Source organism: Eucyclogobius newberryi, unplaced genomic scaffold (genome assembly GCF_026437365.1).
Source record: "Eucyclogobius newberryi isolate DKJ021-1_F unplaced genomic scaffold, fEucNew1.0.hap1 SCAF_16, whole genome shotgun sequence".
Taxonomy (NCBI): Eukaryota; Metazoa; Chordata; class Actinopteri; order Gobiiformes; family Gobiidae; genus Eucyclogobius; species Eucyclogobius newberryi.
In genome coordinates, this window is record NW_027315790.1 from 22,633,589 (window position 1) to 22,657,608 (window position 24,020).

A 24,020-nucleotide genomic window follows, 5' to 3' on the forward strand; every position below is an offset into this window, starting at 1 on the left:
CATAATTTAAAGACAGATCTAAAATTGTCCTTGCCGTTAAATCAATCAATTCTATTAAAATGCACTTGATTTCTCTTAAACAGGTTTAAGAATAAAAACATCATAGTCAATAAATTAAACATCTTTATTCAATCATTTCAAACACACACAATCATTCTGACTTTTTTTCCAGAACTTTACAAAAATATATGTGTAAATATTTTAACTTAAATGCCCCGGGTTTTGTCTGTTCACATTTATGTCGAACCAGAAAACACAGATGAAGTGTTCGGTTCCTCTGCAGCAAAGGTTTTTGGCAAACAAAAGCATTTTATCACACATTTTGGAAGTAGAACATAAATTAAGAGAACCTACTTCAGCTGCAATCAGACATTAACAAACGCTTCAAAACATTGGTCAGGTTCTTCTTAGATTCTGATTGCAACTGTTCGTATAAGTAATTAGTTTGAACTGTGTAAAGCTTCTTTAACTGATGCCTTTTAGCTCGCAGAGAATCTTTATTTGAATCCACCGAAAAAGCTGGAGAATAAGGAGTCGTCCCTCATGTCTGAAAAGCGCCGTGGGAGATCTGAAACTACAGAAAACAAAGTAAAATAAAGCTTTATGATTTGTATATATTTGATCTGAACGAATCGTGGCCGAGAGTTCAGACCTGGTCTTAGTCCTCCTTCATGGTCCGGTCCGGAGCGAGTCACCGTGGTTTCCTCGTTCCCCTGTCCGTCTCTGACCGTGCGCCTTTCCTCTACAGTCTGCCAAAGAAAGAGATACATAATTACCACTAAAGTAAAGATTTTAAATAATACTTTGGCTGTGCACAGGCCTGACTTTTATCTGCACTCTTCTCTTCTAGAGTACAATTTATAATGACTATTTGTCATTGTTTGTTATAATGATAATTTAGTTTTCATTAATTTGTTTTTTAAGTTTAAAGCATCTTCTCTTGTTCTGTAAAAGCACTTTAAATTATTTTGTGCACGACGATTTGTGCTCTACAAATAAACATGGTTTTCTTTGCCTTTTTAAAAATATGATCTGGTTTGAACATGAGAAAAGAAACCTTTTCCCCTTCCCACATTATTAGTTGTTGCTTCTAAACACATTAAAGTTTTTTTTAAATAAACTATAGTATACTATGACCAACGGATCCATCAGTGATTGTTGAAATTGTGCGCTACATTATCAACCTTCATAAATATCATCAATGCACAAATCATCCATTTAAACACAACTGTATATTTATTACACCAAATCTAAATCTGTTTGCTCACCCCGTCAGGTTTGAGCACTTTAGTGACAATGACAGACTGGAAGAAAGAGTGACTCCTGGGCTGTTGTCGCGTTTGACCAGCAGGGGGCGCAAGTATTTGATCCAGGCCTCCAGCTGACACAGCAGAGTCTAGATCTGAGAGGACAAAGAAGCAGTAATTCATCTATAAAATACAGTCAATACAAGCTGGGTAAATGCATTGAACATATATATAACGCTGCATCTACCTCTGTCTTCTTTGCGTTCATCTTCTGGGACTTTCGGCCTCAAAATGCCACCAAACTACAATATAAATGAAATAAACTTGAAAAGAAGCAACAAGAAATACAAAAAGGTTCATCTAAATACTAACATCAATCTAATAATATTCTAAATACTAACATCAATCTAATAATATTTAATGTTTTTGTTTAAGTTCTTAAAATAAAGTCGAGAAGTAGTTGTAAATTTGGCTTTTTTCCCCTCTCTTTTTGCAACCAAACAGTTCTTACTTTAGAAAAAGGTGTTCCGCCATGATAAGGGGACTCGCGGGTGGGACCGGGGTCTTCTCTGGGCAGTGTGGGCTGCCGGGGTGGCGGCTCGTCTGGACTTTTGAGCATGAAATCTCTGAGAGTGTTTCCACTGGCCCCGCGGTCCGAAGAAGAAGGAGGAGGAGAAGGAGGCGTGATCCTGGGAACACCTTCAAAGATGCACAGGTCAATCATTAAAACTGCTGCTCCAGATCTATGAGGCAACATAATAATACACTCGTTAAGAAGGCCGGAAATGTTGTGGGGCAGAAGCTGATTTATACTATATTTATTCTTACTGTGATTCTGACATTTAATTTTAGCTGTTTATTTTGAAAACTGTTTTTTTTTTCCTGCTGTTCGGTTGGATGTCTTTAACAAAAATAATTTCCCTATGAATCAAAGTCATTCTGATTCTATTCGATAATACATTTGCATAATAAATTCAGCAACTATACACTCCCGATAGTAATAATAGTATAATAAAGGCTTTTTAATTATTTTGTTAATTGCCTTGGTTTTTTGTCTGTGGGAATACTCGACTTGAATGTTTACCGTATTTTCCGGACTATAAGTCGCACCAGCCAGAAAATGCTTAATAGAGAAGAAAAAAACATATACACGTTGCACTGGAGTATGAAATAAGGTTGCAAGAGTGATAATAACAAATAATATCACATCTAAGTCGCTCCGGAGTATAAGTGTTTTAGTATAAATATAAGTATAAGTCGCACCCCGGCCAAAACTATGTAAAAAGGTGCAACTTTTAGTCTGGAAAATACGGTATACTTTTTTCGCCACAATTTATACCCGCATAGACAACGTTTTTTTCTTTTTCTTGCACACTCCTGATAGTGTAAAACAAAAGTATAACATCTAATAATCTAGGCAAGGCAAGTTTATTTGTAGAGCACATTTCATACACAAGGCAATTCAAAGTGCTTCACACAGCAGGAAAAATGCATTAAAATCACAAAGAAATTATAGAAACAGAAATACAATAAAATTAACTAAAAATAAAAAAACACCTAGCCAAATCCAAATTTATCCGACCACATTGGCAGGCATTCCAGACACTCCTTCCCATATTTATTTGCCATTGCAGCATGACAGGTGTCTCCGGGATGGACACATCACTTTAAACAAAAGTATAACATCTAATAATCTATGCTTCTTGCCTTTCATGAACTGAACAATGCGTTCAAAATAACACAGCTTTTAACTCACCTACATTTTAACTCTAAAGTCTAAACTAAAATAAGTCAAGAAGGTGATGCTCTTCAACAAACAGTATCATCAAAAGATCTTACCAAAATATCCGGGGTCCGAGTGGCCATCGAAGCGCCCCATCTGTGAGAAGATCTCCTCCATCTCCTTAAGCAGCTGCCCGAACACGGGGGGCTCGTGGACCCTCGGCCCGTCCGGACCCAGGCTGAAGCCGAACCTCCAGGTGCTGTCGAAGGGGTCCTGCTGCTCCCCGCCGAAACCATCGTCACAAAACCCGTCCTCGTCTTCATCGTCCTCATCGTGAGTCATGGCATCGAAGAACGGGTCCCTAGGTTAAGTTAAGTGTGATCACATTAATGATACAATAACGAATTTTCAATTGTGAAGTCAGCGCTGTACACAATAAAAACATGAGTGCTGGAAAACTCTAGTCTCAAATGTAAAGAGAAGCCTCTTTTACTCAATAGGGATGTTGCAATATGAAATGTTTGTATTTTATGACTATTATGGGAAGAAAACTCACAATTTTAATGATGATTCACAATTACTGTTACCACAACTATATAATAAATATATATATGTTACAAATAATAACAGTGAAATCCTCATTTTTTTCTGTTGCCATTCCTCAAGTATTTCTCCTTATTTATGGATTGTACATTTCTGAACAATAAACGTAAAGTTAATGTGAAATAAAAAACAAAAAAAAATTACTTTGCAGTTCGGTTAACTTATTTTGTAGGAAAGATGACTTGATTTTGTTACTGAAATTCTCTCGATTATTATTTTTATTGAGTCGTGATAATATTGTGTTCAAAATAATCACAACGATCATTTAAACTAGTAAATAATGTTGACATGCCTATTACTCAATGCTTTCTAATTTGTTTATGGTAATAGTGAACAAAATCATATGAATGTATATGTAAAATAATGTTGTTAGTAATAAAATATTCCCATTAACCGTCAGATTGCAGATTTATTGACCTGGTTTAAGGTAAAATAAGATAAGATAATCCTTTATTGTTCCACATGGGGAAATTTATGCTCCATATCTGGAATTACTGAGCCAATTCACATGAAACAGAAACTGGCAAAACGTTCAACATCTTCTTTGTCAACACAAAGGTCAAGAGGTGCACTATTCAACCCCAAACCTGTCATTGTCGTTCTAAGATTAATATGACAAGTTTGTGAAGACAACCCCGAACAAATAATGATGAGGTTCAACATTTGTGGAACATAAATTTGGAAATAAATCTCCCACAGTTGTTACATAGGCCCAGGTTCTCCATCTGAAGTTATGACAATCTCATCGCAATTAACAATAATAAAAAAGGTCTAAAAGGTTTCAATATGGCGTCAATATAACAGGAATTTAATATGTTTAACGTTAGTGTTTAAGTCTAGAGTTAAACTTCAGGGAAACAGATGACGATGCAATTCCTCCTAATCCAACGCGACCCCCCTTAGATTAAATAACAGACCCCTGTGGTGTGTTAAAGAGTCTTTCAATCCTTGAACCAAAGTAAGACACAGGGTAACGCAGTAAAGTAGTTAAGTTAACGTTAATCAAACCAAACTGTGCATTAAAGTCTCGTTAGCTGATGTTACTTTGCAGCTAACGAAAGCTAACAAAATAACCGTAGCTACCTTCGGCCATAGTGTCCTCCGGGTACCCCGAAAAACCCTCGAAACAAGTCGAAAACACTCATTTAAGGTGGCTTCCGTCAGTAAAACCAGTTAATAACAAAGACATTGAAGATAAAAAGTGCACAACAGAAACGACCTGCTACAAATATAAACTAGGTCATAAGCGAGTCTAGATATTTCTGCATGACGAAATCTTACACTACCGTAAAACAGAGGAGATTGCGCACTAACACATTCTATCTTTTTTGATAGATTGCATAATTAAATGATTGTCAGGCTAGAGGCATTAACTATTTTTATGACATTATACTTTCAACGGCATATGAACCAAAGGTTTGAAGAAACATTGCTAGATTTACAAGCCAGATGAAGAAACAAATGTCTTTAAGACATTCACATCCAAAAATGATGAAAATGTCTTTTTTTAAATGGTTTATTTACTTAATATTTATATATTTTTACAAAATAAAAAAAAAAATATATGAAACAAAAAGCTAACAAGTCTGCAAGGAATCAAGTAGGGAAAGGAGAAAGCCATCGACAAACAGGGACTACAGTACTTGTTTTTTTTATATATGTACAAGACAAGTTTATCTGTTTAAATTTTTAAAACGCACAGTACAAAAGAAAAACAAGTCACTGACAAAAAAACATAGTACATTTCTGTTCATCAGTAATTCTTTGCAGTTTCTTTGTGTTGGGGACAGGCCGAAGAGCAGAGGTGGGGAGCTCAAACCAATGCAGGGAAGAAAGGGCATACACTGGAAATCATTCTTAGCATTTCTTGCATAACAAGCCGGACCTTGAAGCAACATATTTATAATAGTTCATGGGAACATTACTGTACAAGTGTGGAATAATGAAAAACAAAAACAAATTTACACCATGAAAAATCCTGCACTTGGCAAAAACCAAGTGACAGTACACAACCACGGCCCCTTCATGTACAAACATGCACGCGATCACATGACAAACACACGGCCCACGTCTGAACTAGTGAGCTGGCTTATAGGACTTTATATATAATAATCTATATTTGGTAAAAAATAAACGCACAATTCTACCAATTTAGATAATTGTTTCTTCAAACTTAAAACTGCATAAAAATTAACAGCAAATTGAGAAGGGGCTTTTTGGGACAGAAGTTTATCCTCTGAAATTAAGAAGTGGGGAATCGGAGGTGAGAAATACAAAGCCAGCCTGTCCCCCACCTTCAGGGTTCACTTAATCCCTCCTCGTCGAGAAAGAAAGGGGTAGAAAGACACAACTGAAAAGACCATACAGGACACTCATTCTTTAGAAAACAGTTCTATGTTACATACAAGTGAAAGCAAAGGGGCGTAGGATTAACACGATACAAATTCCCAACACTCATAACTTCACCTTAAGACGGTGTTATTCGCTAAATATTTCGCTCCCCTCCCCTCTCCCTCCCTCCCTCCCACCTCCTATCCATGCAAGACTACAGAGCTGCTTCTCTCAGCACAGCACCTGCTCCATCAGGACCAGAGCCGCCGGTGCTGGGCCAAGAGACCGGGAGGGCTTCATTGTGGGAGAAAGAGGGAGTTTAGATGTGGAGACTGTTAGCAGAGGGGTAGAGCGCCCCCTGCTGTCTTCTGTGTGGGGTTGTAGGCAGCAGGTGTTAGTTTGCCCCCCAGTTGTAGCTGTTGTACGCAGACTTGTTGATCTGGGACTTCTGTTGGATGGTGGCGTTCTGGCTGCGTTGTCCAGCGCCGCTCTGTTCAGTGGACAAAACCATATTCAACAGATGTCAACTTTCAATATGCTGAATTATAAACTGGCAAGATTACTGGTTTATTTTTCATAACGTTAAAACTAGCACTGGCAATTTGTATTTGCATGTAGCATTAACAAATATGCTAGTCTATTATAATAGACTGGAAAAATTGGAAAAAGTCCTTTTAAAAATGCTAAAACACGATAGTTTCTACTGCCGTTGTCTTGCTTCACAGTATTGTTAGACTTGTCCTGCAAGTTGATCAAGTAACAATTCAAGGTTGATTTTGATAAGGAAAATGTGTGATATTTGATACAATGATAATAGAACCACTTTTTATGACAATGTAACAAAAAACAAAACAAATCATATTGTCATAGGATTAATGTGGTCATATAGCTCAACACTATTTAGGAAAAGGTCCAAATGTTTCTTATATAAAAGTAGTATCTTAGTTTTAGCACCAAAATCTAAGTAGTTTCCTTTTCACAGGCAAAACCTGTACCTGTCCGTCTTGCTGCAGGTGGTGGTGAAGGATTTGGGAGTGGGCTTGTTGGTGGGGTGCCAGGATGTGCATGAAGGGGGCCGGGGCGTAGCCAGCCGCAGTGGGGGGGTTGATGGGTCCTCCGCTCCCCAGAGCCGAGGGCAGGCTGAAAGAGGCTGTCGGGGTGCCCGCGTGGAAACCCTGCTTATCAAATGACTGCAGAGAATTAAAGGAGCAATGTAAACACCACATGTCCAAACTAAACAGAGATCTGACGTTTACGTGGATATTTACCTGCGTCTTTGTGTAAACAGACCCTGAAATGTCTGGAACCCCCGTGTTGCTCGACGTCACAGAAACTCCTACAAAAAGACAACAAGGAGAAATGTCAACAATAAGACCTTTCATCTGTATTCCCTTCTCCAGTGTTGGGGGCTGGTACAAATCGGTTTAGCTGAAATGTCTTTCCTCCAAGGCACTAAATAAAAACTTTCCTCCTCCGCTTTCCCTGCCTCTGGCCCCGAGGCTGTGTGCGTGCATTTCCACAATTTACCATCATCTGTGATATTATCGTGCATCCCTAATTTGTAAAGACAGTAAAACAAGGCCAAATATTGCTAGAACAAAACTAAAGCGGACAAAACAGAAAAATTAGACAACCATCCAAGTAAGTTTCTAAAGTTTTTCATGTATTGATCAAAAGTTTCCATTTCGTGCCCACCCTGAGGACAGATGAATTATTAAAGATTTGTAAGACAGATAAGTTTCCCTCCATAACCAGCACAGGACAGTAGTGTTTACAAGGGCATCACAGAGCAGCCCAGAGAGTGAACAGCAATAGCCAAGAGGACAGAGACAGTTCAGATATGGGACAGGTGCGTGTCATTTATTTGGCAGGAGGCGGAACTCACCGACTCCAGGCCCGGTGACTGAGCTGGCCGGCTTGTTTTGTGCAGAAGCGGCAGCGGCGACGGCAGTGCCGTATCCGCCTTTACAGAAATCCCCACTCCCTGAAGCTTGGCCCACATCCTCATAGCCTGCAACAGTCAACACACAGCCACAGCCCACAGCATTAGACACACCAGGAAGGGACAGAGCGGGCGAGACAGGGCCGGACAACAGGCTTAACTGTGCACCACGTGACCAGGGCTTTTTGAGGAACAGGTTTACGGAGGTGAAGGGACCGAAACTCGCCGTAAAACCAAATGGTTCATGTGGTGCACACAGTCATCACAGGTCCTGTCTGAGCCCGGTCTGAGACATGGGAGGGGTGAGGGGTGTGCCGAGATGTGAAGGGTGAGTGAAAGCAGGAAGCAGAAGCCGAGAACAAAGTGTCGGGATGAACTGTGAGAAGAGTGATAAAATATTAAACTACACTTCAAAGACAGAAGAAGAGGATCAAGTAGCACCAACAATGAGGTGAAATGAAAACTGAAGGGAGCGTCTGATTTGTACGATAATGAAATGACCAAAGCAAACTAAGCAAAATCGAGAACTGAACTTTTTACGTAGACTCTTCATTAATTTAGTGGACAAATACTCTTTAAACACACTGAAATAGTTTCCTTTCCTCCATCTGCTCCTTACCAGTGCTGTATCCATGAGAACCATAGCCACTCGCTTGTTGAAAGGGCGTGGCTGATGCGTTGACGCCAACATTCACACCGTGTTGTTTTGAAGAGGTAGGGGCCACCTGGAGAATTTAATGTCACGTTTTACAAGCAGGAAAGATGAAAGTGATTTTTGCAACTTGCAAATTGATTTTTGAAATGTATTTGGTCAACTGCATAAAAATCACCCTCTGGGAAAAAAAAACAAAAAAAAAAAAAAAAAAAAACAAATGTGACCGAAATTATACATTTAAAAACATTCAGTTGAATAAACCATAAGGAGGCCGTATTCAACCAGAGAAGTTGTTGAATGAGAACTATATGAAAACAACATGCATCTTGGTCACGGTCAGTCCATTTTCTTTAAAAGTCTTCTAATCTTGTTATTCACTCACCGGAAACACGGGCCCGTACTGAAACGTGTTGGGGAGACCGGGCATGCCAGCGTAGGCATAGGGGAGGCTTGTGTAGCTGTATCCAGGGGGCAGACCCGGGTTTAGGAAGGGCTGCTGCGCCGTGTGGTGGGTCTGTGTCTGGTTCTGCTGTGTTTGAGCTAATGTGGTGGCAGGCGCCGGGGAAGAGGCATCACCGCGGCCAAACTTCGACAAATCTCCTGAAAAATAACAAGAACGGACAACCACAACTTTAATATAGTCATGTCACGACCCCAGGAGGTGCCGTGGGTCTTTAAGTGTTTGGTGGGGTCCCTTTAAAACGCCCCCTTCAAAACTGCTTAGTTCCTGTTCTTAAGTTTTCCTGAGTTTTGGTTATTGTCACGGCCCCAAAGCCGGGTTGTGACAGTCAATAATCTAATATTTGAGATCAAAAACATATCTTCTATGGTCAAATAAAGGATGCCCTGTAGGCTTGAACTATCTCACCTGAATAAGGGTTGTTGGCCAAGCTGCCGTCTCTACCGGTCAGTGCTGTGGTCGGTGTTGGAAATGGAATGCTGTAGTAATCCTAAAAAACAGATACTTTCAGGTCAAAACTAATTGGACAGAAATGCAGCAAATTAACTTTAAAGGAAACAAAGGACTCACCAATGGTATTCTCGTCTGCAGCATCTGTAGGTCATCATAGCCATACACCTGAGGCTGCAAAGAGACGATTACAAAACAACCCGGTCATAAACTTTCAAGAGATTAACACCGTAAAGGTTAAATTCAGATAAAACTCACTGGATACGCGTGGAGTAGTCCAGGAGCCATGATGTACGGATTGGGCAGTAGAGGGGGCACTCCAGGTGGCAGGTTCGGAGGTGCTTTTCCTGTAGAAGAGGTTTTATATTTGGTTAATAACAATGACATCAGTGGCCGATTCAAACTATCGTCGTCAAACTAAAACACAATCTTCCCCAACAGCGACAATAACGTTAGCGCTGTTGTCAACTGAAGACATTCTTAATTGTCAATAGCCGTATTTTGTCTTTTGTTGATTGAGTATCCCAATAACAATATTCAGTATGGCGTGGGACAGGCAAAAGCATTCAAGAAAACGTCGCCTTCATGAGTGAAAAGGCAGATTAAACAGTCATTCCTATAACTCACTCACTCCATGATTTCACTTTTCTGCTGTAATAACATAATTAGCTGTCTAATGGCACGTTTATAGTTCATATTACGCAAGTTGTCTTGTACCTAGAGCTGTAAGAACAAACATCTTTTGGGCTCAGACGTTTCATTCTCCAGACATTCTGCTACTGAATCTCCCTAAATTGGCCGATATGACAGGAATAAGCCAAACATGACGACACTGTACCGCTGTGTATTTTAGGTTTTTTTTTGTAAGTAGTTTATTTTTACTTTGTTTTGTCTATTTTTATATTTATTTTATGTAAAAATCCGCCGGCATTATGTTATGTCGACATCTATGTATTAATCCAATTTTGTTCGTGGAAAAAAGGAAATAAGAGACAACATTCAAAAAGAGCAAACATAATTTTGTTCTTGCAGCTCTAAGTGAAAGAACAAAGTTCTTGCTTCTTAAAACACGATGGACCGATTCAATCTACAAAAGAACCACAGCTTTAAACAAAGTTAAACAATTTGTCTGTACGTGTCAAGATCAAGTTTCCTCCAAGATGAGAAAGTGACTGTAAATGAGATGAAAACACACTGACCATATCCTCATCGATTATGAGAGGGAGGATATTAAATGGCTCTTGATGACAATAGTCAGATTAAAAGGTGTCAATGTTCAGGCTTTGACTGCAGCAAACATGAATGGACACGTTATACCCTTATTTAAATGATTACATTGCATGTTTGTTTTGAGTTTATTTTGAGTCAACTCGTTTCGCACCTTGTTGATTAGATTTGATTGCAGAACAAGACATTTCCAAAACCATGGCATTTCATTGATTTGACAGAGTAAACGCACATTGAAAGTGCATTCCTTCAACAACTACAATACGGTCAGAAAATACTGATGTGGAATCAAACTAGGGTGTGGAGCTTTATAGACCATGTCTGACCTGAGGACACTGCAGAGCTTCGTGCGGCTGAGGAAGCGGCCGATGACTGGAGGGAGGCCACGGAGGAGACCGAAACAGTAGCAGCAGCTGCAGTGGGAATGCCCATCGACCCTGTGTTAAGTCCCATGGCCAAACTCACAGGACCCAGACCCGAGGGGGCAGAGACCGTGGCAGGACCCAAAGACGAGACCTGAGGTCCCCCTAACGAGACCTGGGCCACAGCCGCCACAGAGGAAGAGGAGGGGACTGATGAGGGTACAGAGGAGGGGAATGAAGAGGAATGTAGGCTCGAGTCGACGTCTACGCCGGGATGCTTAAAGAGAGAAAAATATTTTACATAGTTTAGTTGATCAAGAGCTTCTGAAGGATTGTCATGTCGCAATATAGACGATCGAGGTGGGCAATACATCAAAATCAAGAATATTGTTTTGAGACGTTTGAATAATTTAGAGTAAAAAAAGAAATGCTACAAAAACAGCAGTTTAAAATAAAAAATGGAAGTAAACTTCAAGTATTGCGTTTTAAGTCACGTTTTAACACATTTCTGTTGGATTTACACAATACCATTCTCAGAATACTAAAATTTTCTCACCATTAAGCTCGAGTTAGACGTCCTTACTGAGGATGGTCCAAGGTTATTCTGTTGTGACGAAAGGGAGCTGTGGAAGAAAGCAAGACAATTACTCTAATTAGAACGACGTCATCACAGAGTTTGATTTGCAGCTATAGAATGACAAACGTACTTGTTGTGTTGAGGAGGATGGGAGCTCTGAGACATGTCGTCACTGTGGCCCAAAGCACTGAGTGACGCCTGATTGGATGACGTCAACATGGAGGTGGGCCCTGGACCGTTGTCTGTCAAAGTGCCCATGTTTGAGACCGTTGTGGGTGCAACCGAATCTGGGGTGGACTTTACCGCAGAGCCTGCTGCAGCTGGAGACAGGAAAAGATTTGAAGAGCAAACGTTAGAATACAAAAAAATGACACAAAGCACAACAAATGAACACTTAGACAAAAAGAAATGTACCTTCCACTGATTGCGTTGCTTGAATTGAACTAAAGCCATTCTGTAAAACCAAGAATGAAGGTGAGCTCACAGGTTTCTATGGAAACAGCCCATTGACAAAAGTTAAAGGACACAAGCTGGGTAATTATGCACAATTTAAATCATCAAAAAGGTAATTAGAAATAAGAAATCAAGGACAAATATGCATGATTTGATCCAACCTTGGGCTGCATGTCCTTCTGTGGGGAAGAGGAAACTGAGGGAGGGTAGCGCCTGGACTGAGGGGGCCTCTGCTCATACATATCCATCTGACTGGAGTTGGAAAGAGCTGCATTTGACTCACTGGAGATTTAAATGACATATTTGATTACCACGTGTCAGTTGTATCCCACACTCAAATCCCGCACTCACCTGTTGGGGCTCGTGTAGAGGCTGTTCTGGACTTGATTGGCTGGTGTGCTGGTGACCGGAGTGGACTCATAATCTGGCAGCACGGGTTCAGACCCAAACTGTAAAGCCCCAAATTGAAGATTAAGCCCTGAGATGTCCGCTGACCCAGGCATCTCCACTGCCAAGGCTGGAATCTGCAAAAGGTTGTGTGAAATTGTCCTGATAAGTATAGTCTAATGGAGCACAAAATGAGGGTTTACGCATTGAATATGTCCTACCTTTGATGAGATTGTTGCCCTTTTCTTTTGCTGTTTGATTTTATGTTGCTGCAAAGGCAGTGGACTTGAACCCTGTGCGTCAGAGGAACTGGGAGAGACTTGTTGACCTAAAGACTGGACCGTCATCTTGGGAAGGGAGGACGCTGGGGGAGGAGCCATATGGGGTGAGGAGGTGGTTTGGGTCAGAGATGAGGAGACAGAGGAAGGAGGCAGGCCTTTGTCCTGCAGGAAAACATCCAACATGGACGAGGTCGATGTGGCAGTCTGGTACGGCTGCCGCTTCGTAAAGGGCGTGTGCACCGCTGACTCTTGAGCTTTCATATCTGAAACAGAGAAACCATTTATAGTTTTAAAAACTTTTTATCACATAGACTTTAGCATTATTAGAAAATGAAGACAAATGCAGTAAGTCTGATTACTAATGACACTAATAACACCAATTACACTGATTGGAAAATGGTTTCAATGGCAGCAAATAAAAGCTAAGCAAGCAATTTCTGGGGCGGCAGTGGCTTGGGTCAGCAGTTCAAACCCCGCTTGGAATGGTGCAAAAAGTGTTAAAGTGATTGGTGATGTTCAGAGGTGCAGCCTCGCTTCTCTCAGTTAAGATAAGATAAGCCTTTGTTTGTCCACACAATGGGGAAATTCCAGTGTTGCAACACAAAGTAGGTACAGAAGTGAAAGAACAGAAAACTTTAAAAACGATCTTAATAGAAAAGTTCTTATAAACCCCAAGGCGGTTGAGACTAAAGTAGTAACTTACCAAGACGAAGACAAGAAGTGAATGAATAATGCACAAAATGCACTAGGACTGCAAAGAATTGGAAATAATTCCAGCAAAATTGTCGGATATATTGTCATATTCATTTGTACTTTTTGACTCAATTGTTTCAGTTATATTAAAACAAAAAATGTTAATTCCTTAAATTATTAGTCAATTTGTCAAAATTAAAACCGAAAATATTTAGACCAAATAATAAAAACTAGTCTTTGACATCAGCATTTTAAAATCTGTACATTTAAGTGAAATGGGGGAATTTGGTGTTGGGATTTTTTTTTTAGTTTACGTTGCCTACTTTGTCTTCGAAAAGAACAAACCAGTTTTGTATTGAGTTTGTTGCTATACATTGATAATTGAATCAGCTTATTGTGATACTTTTGCAATATATTGTGCAGCCCTATCAAAAATGTATAAATATTCACAGCGTTCTCCATCCCAGTTCTACACTGTTATGTTAAATGCTCAGATATTTTACCATCAATATCATACACATAATGCAGAGATGTTGCGATCGTACCATACTGTCCCAAGGAGGCGTTTGTGTCCCAGGATGAGGGGTTTGTGTTGGGAGGTCCCGTCTGGGAGTGCTGAGCCGCCAGCTGAGCCAGAGCCTGGGCCGTTTTGTACTGCTCCAGGAACTGAGAGCCAGTGGTCCCCGTGGTTCCCGTTTTAGGCTCTCCCACCTCCCCAAAGCCTTTGCTCAGCATGCTCACCTGCAACATAAAGATCATTAGTCATTTATGGCGATGACATTGACATGACAGTTGCAACATACGACATTGTTTTGATAGTCTTACCATGCTGTGCTGAGAGTAAGGGGCTGTGGAGGATGATTGGGACAGAGGACCCCCTTGTTTGGAGTTGCTGAAAACCAGTGACTGGGACAGTGAGGGGGGCTGCAGGGTTTCCATGGGCGGGTTCTCGGTCTCTGAGGACGACGGCGCTGGAGTTTTCCCGAGAAGCACTGCAAGGTCGATCCTGCGTCAAGAAACTACATTAGTAAAAGGCTTTCATGGCCGACAACGGGACTTCACTTCCCCAGAAGTTCAATGTTGAATGATGTAATGATTTAACAAGTTTTAATATTGTTCATGAATATGTTGACCTCAAGTGGTTAATACGATTTGCTCAAGTTTCACATATGGAATGAGCCCAACATTGTGTAACAAAAGTTGTACTATCAAAGTGTAATTTGTCCATCACCGCAAGTATTACTGCAATGTGGCTGTTAAGTACTGCCATAATCTAATCTTTGTTCGTTATGTTCAAAGAAAAATGTCCATGCTTTAATGTATTGGTCAAACTGAGACTAAATTAAAGACGGAATAAGGAAACTAATGAATGAGATAGACTGCTTTTAAAATGAAAACGTTCAATTTCTTGCAATTCTTTCCAATATTGATACATTTGCAATATTTTGTGGTGTACAGCTCGAGCTCTCTACCTTTGTCCTTTAGTTATGGTGACACTCTCTTGAGGAACGGGCATCGTTGCCACACTGGATGCTGTGAAAATCTTCGTCTCCGAAAGCTAATGGGAGATAAAGGAAACTCGTCAATGACCTCATCTTGTATCATTACATCCGTGGGCTACATTAAAGTGCTCAGTAAGGCCGAACGCTTCAGTGTGGCAATCAATGGCACTCACATCTTCATTCCAGTCTTCAGTGCCCCATTCTTCTGTCGGACTCCTCCAGGCACCTATGAGTCAGGAAAACCACGCAGTACATTAGCTTTGAATTGGAATAAATGCATAAATCAAGGCAGATGTGAGCGCAAAGTTACCCGGAGTGGAGTCGAACTTGGGCTGGTAATTTGTTCCCTCTCCCGCAGAGTACTCCACCCCTACAATCAAAGCCAGCAGCCACATTAGTTTAACAAATAATCCTTTAACAACACATTACACCTGAACATGTCTATTCCCAACAGTGGATGCAATTTGTGGAGTTACAAGATTAAAATTCTATGTAAACAGAAAGAACATTCGATTTATTTCTGATTGTAGACAATCTGATTACTAGCATCATATTTTTTGCAGTTTGCATGTCTTTTGGAAAAGCTTAAGGGTCCAGAAATCCGATAATAATTAGATTTATAAGGCAAAGTTCAGAATTTTTCATCAGTCTGAAAGCTAAAGATGTTTTGGACAGTGTAAATGATCTGATTGGAACATACTTGCGCCCTCTTCCGCCTCCATGTTGCCCGTGTTGTTCCAGGTGCTGCCCCCGCCGTAGTTTTCGTCTGTCTGGGCTGGCTCAGCATAATCAGCAGGGTTAAAAGTTCTGGAAAAGATTTAGACAGATTTACAATAGACTAGATTACGACCAACTGTTTGCAAATAGCAGAGCATTTCAGGTGCCGCAGATTTAAGCGGATACAAACATTAACTTTAAGTCATGTTTTTTTTTCTACACACGACAACATTTTACTGGCATCTAGAGAATTACCATTATTTCTGTCCATTCATTATCCAACTTTAATCAGCATCAGGTATTTTGTGAATTATCAGCTTCTAATGACTATTTTATAGGCAGAGAATAGAATCATTGCCTCAAAAAGGACACAAATAAATTCAAACAAGCAGTAACACACTAGCAGTCCCTTTACAGTGCTTAATTCTGTATAAAGCAAAAACAAAAGCAAAATCCCACACCAGACTGACTCACCTCTCATCTACTGCATTATCACATGAAGACGCCCTATCAATCTGGCTTTAGAGACAAAATAAATGGTAATAATTACAAAATAACAAAACCAGACAAGCGTTTTTGGCCATAAAACGTTCCATATGAGCAGCATAAGCTTAACTTAATTTGCCCCATGTTCACATAAGGGCAAATGCCATTGTTGACATCAGAAAACACATAGCAATACAGTAACTTTTAGCATGATCTGTTCAAACTGGCCTGTCAATGAGTTGTAATGAATCCAAAGACTAAACAACCCGATATTCATACAACAGACCGTCTCCCAGAAAACCCATGCCATCACACCAAAGCCAAGCGTAAACTATCAGCTAGCAACAAGCAGATATGCACTCTAATCTGTTGCCTAGTTCCCTTAGCATTTAAATAATTATGTCTTCCATTGTATAGTAAAGGAGGAAGTGGGGACAATTGCATTTCAGCCATAAATTAGTTCTACAATCTAAATAATAACACATTATTTCAGCTAATGTAGGTACAAACTGGAAATAAAGTGCACAAATGTGACACAAAGAGCACCAAGGTACCAATATGTCTGTGACCAATTATAAGATTAAATCTGGTAGAACAACTTCAAATTATATTTCAGTAGTTCACCATATTTTGGATTAGTCTAACTATAATTTCAACTTTTAATACAAAAACCAAATAAAAGGTTGAATTATAGTGTGAATGAAGGCTTCAAAATGAGGAATTGTTGTGAGCAAATTATCATAGAAAATCAGAAATGGTAAATTCCTTTTTGATTAATGCCACCTTCTTTCTTACAAGAGTCTGTGTAGTTCAGATAATGATTAAAGTACAACTTTGTTAATAGTCGACGTGTAATGATTATTCAAATTAAATTGTGGCAGCCGTAAAGTAGCAGAATTAGGAAGCGCTGATGTCTATCCTTTGTGCATATGTTAAACATCCTTGCATAAGGTGCTAATATAAACTAAGGTATATAAATCTATATGCAACAGGGTGAATTTTCAGTCAGCAGACTTCCTCTGTTGTCACACCTCGGCACAGCCGCTACAAACTTGCCGTGACCGAGAAGGCATAGTGCAGATACTTGAGAACAGCCTTCTAAATGCACACCCACATACAGTCAAGTTGGCTCACACACGTTCTCGTCTCCTCAGGATTAAAGCTTAACAATGGGCTCGGGTCCTGCTCTTTGGTGACCATGGCAACAGGTAAAAGTGAAACAAAAGGCCTTCTGCTTTTGGGCAACGCAGGTGTTCTCTTACCCCATGCCCTGCGCCGAAAATCTGCCTCCCCTCCGACCGGACACTCCTGCAATCACAAAGATAGAAATGCGTTTGTAAAGGAGTGGTTTATATAATTATTTAAACTATATCTTATGCTTTTATAATGAGGGACTAAGCCCAATATGCGTTAAATAATTTGTACCAATAATTTATTGTTTTATACTGAGACTATGGTTGCAAAAGTGATCTATGTTTATATATTTGCTTCATGTTCTTTAATACAAATATTTGAGTATAAATTCTTCTTCAAAAAAGCAATCATTACAGGTTAGATACAGCTACTTTTATATGTTAATGACAATACTACAAGCATAAAATATATATTTATTGTTTAGGTTGTTTTTAGACTATGGAGGGGCACCAAAGTCTCACCTATTGATGGGAAACATGGAAATGGTATTTAGAACTTACCAACTGGCCCTCTTCCTCTGCCTCTTCCTCTCCGACCTCGTTCTGCTCCTCTTTCTACTCCTCGTTCTGCTCCTCGTTCTGATCCTCTTCCGGCAATTCCGGCCTTCCCACCATCCAAGCCATTCTCCTGACCACGAACTAAACACAAAACAATTGAAGTAGCCGGAAATCATTTAACAGAAAGAAAAACCCATTATTTATAAAAAAAAAATAAGAAACAACAGTGAACTAGAAGCATGCTTTAGTTCAATTATACAAGACAGCAGTGAGCCATGGGGTTTAATGCAAACACATTATCTCGTCACAAGATGATAATGTTTAGACTCATTTACAGCAGACTGAGAGCTTTTCCTGTTTTACTGCCTTTCTTTGAACTAGCCCACACTTGTAAGTACATCCAAAAGATGATTTTCCTACAACAAACTTTTACACCATCTTACTTTAGAAAAATGATGGCTTAAACTTGCAAAAAGAAAACCATTAACATTTTAGTTTGTTAAGTGAAAATACATGTATGTAAATTGAAGTGTCATTATAAAAGACTTATTTGAATTTATTACATTATAAAAATCGTGTAGAGCTCTTTGTTATTTTGTGAAATATTCCAGACACCCAGCAGTCTGCAAAAAACAGCAGTTGTTCAAAGAAGGCTCACAAATGCATGATATAATTCACACAAAAAACAACAAAAACAACGCAAAAGGGCTGCAATTTAATGAAAAGTAAAAAACAACAACTGTACACACACTTATGTGACTACCAGGCCCATTTTGTTGAATCACTTATGTCTTTTTTGTGTTCAATGGTGATGTTGAGTTAAAAGCACTTGTATTATTGGTGATGTTAAAGCATGTAACCCCTACCATGGGAGACAAAGCATTATCTTATCATACATGTGCCAATATGGAGAAGTGAATAAGGTTGTAGAGATGAGTAACCAACAGCTTATCTGGGCACTCCCCTCTCAGGAAAATGCCACCAGTGCATTAAAGCTAAGTAGCATCTTAGCTTAACCCCTTCATTAGGACAACATAGAAAAAGTAGTAACAACCAAGCAAGAGTAATTTACAAAGGGGAATACATCTTAATACTACACTACAGAACCATCAGTCGAAGTATGAACAGAGACATGCATGAGCCAAGATATTTAAGAGTGACTGACTGCACATAAAATCTTCCTCAAAGACTGAGAAAAGCCTATAGATTTTTAAGCTGTATAGGGAATATAAAAGTACTGAAACTAATTATTTTAGCAGTTGATTAGTCTGGGATTATTTTTTCGATTGTTTGACAAGTCAAACGATTATTTCTATGGAGCATTGTACATTTTTAACCAAATAAAAGTTGAAATATGGTGACTGGAGGCTTCCAGATTGATATTAGCAAATTAAGATTATTAATTTAAAAAAAATTGTGCGACATTTTGATTCAATAATGCTGCAGTCTTTGTTATAAAAAAGGTATTTTTGTTTGAGAGTCTGAAACTCTAAGGATTATCAAAATATGATTATTTCTTATAAGTTGACCAATCAAAGACTTACTGACCGTAAAAATATGGTGGAGTAATTTAAGGACTCAACAGCAAAGATAAGACACTCACATTCTCGCCCCCTGCTGGTTCCTCCGCGGCCCTTGCGTGGAGCTCCACCTCGGCGACGTGCTAAGTCCCTCTCGCCGCCCTTGTCCCGGTTCTCCTTCCCGTCCTCCCCGGTCTCCGCCTGGCTGCTCTCTTTCTGACCAGACACTCCTTTCTTCTTCCCCACCATCTCCCAAGAGTCCTGCAGAGGAGCGAGAAACAGTGTTAGGCTTTGTACAAACCTACTGGGGAAATCAATACTAGAACTGAACTACAGTTGTATTTTAAAAACACCATAAAGATAATGATTTTAGAATAAAAAGTCATAAAAGGGCCAGGAGCATCTCCCACTTCTTAGACAATATCACAATTTCAACAATAAATTAAAAATGTAGCTTCACATGCCATCCATCCAACTATTCACACCCAACACTTCTCTATTGTGAGATTAAAAAGCATCTGCTTTAAAATGTATGTCTAAAAAAAACACCAGATTTATTACAAAACAAACTTGCAGTATAATCTTTCAAAGTTATAAATTTAAAGTTTTCCGCAATACTTCAAATCATGACATGGCACTTGCCCACTCCAAGTGCCTAGAAATTATAACATTTTCACTTTTAGGTCAAGAAAACAATGCATAGACTGAATATACATTTAGGGCTCTTGACTGAGAGTACAACAGTCGCATATGCGATGAGCTTTTATTTTTTACAGTATGATTCTGAAAAAAATCAGTTGGATGCGTGCGTGCGAGTGAAAGAAAGAAGATGGGGGGATGTGTGAAAAAGTTATGGGTCAAAATACCGGTGGATCCTGCTCCTACAGCAGCAAAGAGGCAGCTTGGACCTGCTCAGCAGCGCTCCCAGAACATCTCTTAGCACTCGCTAGGCTAGTGTTGTGTAGTGTAGTCCCTTCTGCTTTAACAGCGCTGACCCGAGATGCAGTCCCCGTGTGAGACAAGTTCTGGGGTTAACTCATATTGTAGGCTTATTCTTATAATGTACAGCTAAGCATCAAAATGGTTATGTTTTTGGCACGAAATGATGACAGGAAGTTGGCAATGTCGACAGAAAGGGCAGCAGGAGACTGACATCGCTTAGTTACATGAGAATGTTCAGAAGGTGGTGCGAGGTGCAGGTGGGGAAAGCAAACCTGTGACGGGAGAAGCTATGTGCTTCAAATGCATTCTAATACAATTAAAATGGGCATACATGCATTGCCATTAGTGCATTACAATGGTTTTGTTTTTTGCCCGTAAGCTTTATTAGACAGGAAAGGAAACTGAAAAGGGAATGAGAGAGAAGGGAGGACATGCAGTAAACTATCGAACTGCCACGTTATTTGTCTATGCAAATAATGTTTAGGCAAATAATGTCAGTGCGACTAAAAAAAATTTGATTGCACCAGTGCCACTGGTGAAAAGACTTCGTCTAGAGCCCTGACCAAGTAACTCCTTTCACCTTTTCAAGTGGCTGTGTTAGTTAGCTGAGCTCAAGTCCTGAGTAAGAAGTTAAGTTGATATCCTGTGTAGTACTAAAGGCAATAGTTTTATTTCAATCTGTCAAAATGACTGACCTGGCTTCAGAATTTCCCATTACAGTGGGAAAAAAAATCCGTGAATGACGGAGAATTCTCGGTTAATGTGACCTCAGTTCTACAGATCCCATATGACATGTAAATAAACCAGTAAGACACAAATTCCTCCAAACGCTGGCATTACTCACAGTGTCTGGGCTACCTTCCAGCAAAACATTAATGGCTCTGTTGACATCTCCGTTGCAATCGTGCAGAGCGATCATAGACTCGTCTTGGTCCTTGCCTGTGATGTCAATCAGCTAAAAAATAAATGAGATAATATGAGGAATCATTAAGGCCAATGAAAACATTAAAATATGGTTATTAACATATGGTTTAACATTTACAAAAACAACATAATGGCTAATCTTAAAATGTTGCTGTAATATATACCAACATACAGCATAAAAATAATTGTGTTGCTCCTCTGCAGCTAAAGCGGTCCCGGAGCCCCGAAGAGCAAGACCACTTTGGAAGATAGATAAGAACCTTTGTCCCACAGTGGGGAAATTCCATTGTTGCAACACAGATTAGGCACAGAACATGTTCAGTCCACTTCATATCCCTCAAATGGCCCGGTACTATTCATATAAGACAGCGTAAACACTTTCAGGCCAAAGTGAACAAATGGAGACCTGCAGCCACTAATTTGAATTGATTAAACCTGTACCAAATATTGCTTAAATCATATGCATTACCCATTACCCAGAAGTATGACACAAATTAAGTTAGAAACAAAAGCAAAATTAAAATAAAAAGGCACTGACTCATAGTTAAAATTATTCCGGATGAGTTACTCACCTGTTTGACCTTTTCTTCAAAGTCTGCATCATTGTGGTCAGAAATCATCTGTGCGAGTCGGATCTGCTCTGCAGTGGCCTGATAAAACAAACGTTATCATTAGTGTTATAACCAAACAAAGTGTAAAATTATGAATGTTTTGATCACCAAGAAATATTTTTGAGTATTCTTTTCAAAATTGTAATATGTTGCCACTTCAATATTTATCTGTGTGTTACAATGTGATGTTATTGCAGTTGATATTTATGACCTTAAATGTCCTTAGTTCATCCCTCCACATTCAACATGTCCCTCTTTTTCAACAAAAAAGTAGTCACCCTGAGTTAGTAAGTCATCTAAATAAACTGTGATTACACCAATGCAATTGTTTTCATGTTCATATTTCAATAATTTAGGTTAATTGAGGCTGGTGGGGTTGATCAACAAAATCTATTCTAGTAGTATAAGGTTGGTTAGTGACTAGTTGACTATAATTTGATTCCACATAGTAGTGTGTGGAGGTGAGGGTACCTGAGGCCTCTGCTTGTGGGGTGTCTGGGTCTGTGTCTGCCCCTGTGTCTGCTCCCAGCTGCCACGGGCTCGGTTCCCGCCCATGGACGTCATCATTTACAGTATATACAAATAACAGTATTTACAAAGAAATAACACCTGAGAAAAAAAAAAAAACATACACATTAGGACAGTACCCTACACACGTCAAGTTCATTCAATATTTCTGCTAATTCAATTCATTTGAAGGAGCTTGTCAGCTTGTACTTCATTAGGGAAAAGTTAATGTGTACTAGGCTGATGTTGGCCATTTTGAACCATAGATCTGAGCGGCCCACGGGGTTGACTGTAGTGAGTGGAGATGTCTCTAGCGCTGCATATTTATACAAGTCTTATTTAACAAGTGCACAAAGGAAGTGCCGTCGTAGCGGCACTGACTAATGCGCTACATAACACGCTCGAGACGCGATGGGATGCACAGTTTCGGTCAATTTTATGTCAACCAAACATAACCTTTGATAGTGGGATAAAACACATCAACAATGAAAGGCATGGCATTTTATGCCAGACAGTATATTTTAGTAACAAATATCTAACCTCAGCCTCGCTATTGATAACGAAACCTTAATCTCTAAAATGTTACGTAAAACAGTTTGTACAGCACCGGAATAACCAAGCCTCCAGAAAGGCCTTGACCAACAAATCTATCGCTAATTCCACTAGCAGCCACATGGCTCAGAGCTAACAGTCCGAGGCTGAAGCCTGAGCGAGCTTCCGCTTCACGGCTTCACCTCATGGCGACGGCGAGGCTAGCTTTACCAGCCATGGCTAACTAGCTAAATAAAATATTCTGGCGAACCCAATCGAATAGATAAAGTTGGCCAGTAATAATCCAAGCACTGGGAAGTGCTGGTTTCTCCTTTTACTTGACACAAAACGCCCTTTTCCCGGTGCCACTGTTGTCAGCTAACGACAGCTAGCCGATGGCTAATGTAACGAGCCAACGCAGAGTTAGCACGGTGCTTAAGGCTAGTTTGCTACTTTAATTTTGCACCATCACAGACTTATTAACCACATCGCGGCATCACTAATCACATGGCATGTGCAATATCAGAAAGCGGGCATCATTTCAATACAAAGACCGAGGCGAACACAAGGCCCCCGGGCCCAAGAAATGAAAATAAATAGAGGCTCTACTGACCACAAACCGGCTCAGTTTGTGCGCTGCAACAAAACCGAAAGACAAGTGGCCCTGATGACGGGTGTACAGTCGGGTTTGGGGCAGGGTATAATACCCGAAATCGTACGTTTATATTACAAATTTAAGAAAACCAGAAGGAGCTGATTCGCACACAATAAACGAGGCTGTAGATGTACCTGTTTCTTTTCCTCTGCTCCACTGAGAGCTGCGTCACGTGGTTCACGCAGCTTCGCGGAAACAGAGTCTCAGACCACGTGACCAGTATTTCTTATTTTGCAGCATTACAGCATGGATCTATTAAATTATCAGTCAATGACAACACCTTTGTGTTGTGGCAGTAATGACACCTGCCAATATCGTACAGGCCTATAACTACTATACAACGTGTCTTTGTATTTTATATAATACATTATTGTTGTATGCTGAGACGCAAATAGCATTATTTATATAGTAGTGCACGTGCAAAACCTCAGAACGTGTATGTAATTTTCTACATCTTATTCTATGCATTTATTAATTATTTATTTATTTATTTTCTATACCTCTTTTTCAAGGGTGGATCCAGTTAAGTTGTTTGATTTCCTG

General features: G+C 39.8%; 2 protein-coding genes across 8 annotated transcripts; both read right to left on the reverse strand.

The window, feature by feature from the left end:
* Positions 1–105: 105 nt before the first annotated feature.
* On the reverse strand, positions 106–4,838 carry hax1 (HCLS1 associated protein X-1). The gene is made up of 7 exons (XM_072447978.1): positions 4,657–4,838; positions 3,087–3,331; positions 1,759–1,946; positions 1,495–1,549; positions 1,269–1,402; positions 653–749; positions 106–574 (listed from the first exon to the last, which is right to left on the reverse strand). The coding sequence occupies exons 1-7, from the start codon at positions 4,716–4,718 to the stop codon at positions 498–500; spliced, it is 858 nt and encodes a 285-aa protein (XP_072304079.1). The 5' UTR covers positions 4,719–4,838; the 3' UTR covers positions 106–497.
* A 370-nt stretch (positions 4,839–5,208) lies between these two features.
* ubap2l (ubiquitin associated protein 2-like) lies at positions 5,209–23,741 on the reverse strand. 7 transcript variants are annotated; one of them, XM_072447982.1, is made up of 31 exons: positions 23,612–23,741; positions 22,256–22,393; positions 21,746–21,823; positions 21,094–21,204; positions 19,391–19,568; positions 17,902–17,928; positions 17,791–17,862; positions 17,359–17,404; positions 16,085–16,129; positions 15,594–15,700; positions 15,204–15,263; positions 15,067–15,119; positions 14,864–14,949; positions 14,217–14,397; positions 13,937–14,132; positions 12,639–12,961; positions 12,382–12,554; positions 12,192–12,312; positions 11,992–12,067; positions 11,708–11,897; positions 11,557–11,623; positions 10,965–11,277; positions 9,670–9,758; positions 9,532–9,585; positions 9,370–9,451; positions 8,884–9,101; positions 8,466–8,571; positions 7,790–7,915; positions 7,173–7,240; positions 6,900–7,094; positions 5,209–6,394 (listed from the first exon to the last, which is right to left on the reverse strand). In XM_072447982.1, the coding sequence occupies exons 2-31, from the start codon at positions 22,349–22,351 to the stop codon at positions 6,299–6,301; spliced, it is 3,633 nt and encodes a 1,210-aa protein (XP_072304083.1). In that variant the 5' UTR covers positions 22,352–22,393; positions 23,612–23,741; the 3' UTR covers positions 5,209–6,298. The 7 variants fall into 7 exon arrangements, with proteins under 7 accessions (XP_072304083.1, XP_072304082.1, XP_072304081.1 ...); XM_072447981.1 differs by having other exon boundaries at positions 17,791–17,836; positions 17,873–17,928; XM_072447980.1 differs by having other exon boundaries at positions 11,992–12,031; positions 17,791–17,928.
* Between the last annotated feature and the right edge of the window lie 279 nt (positions 23,742–24,020).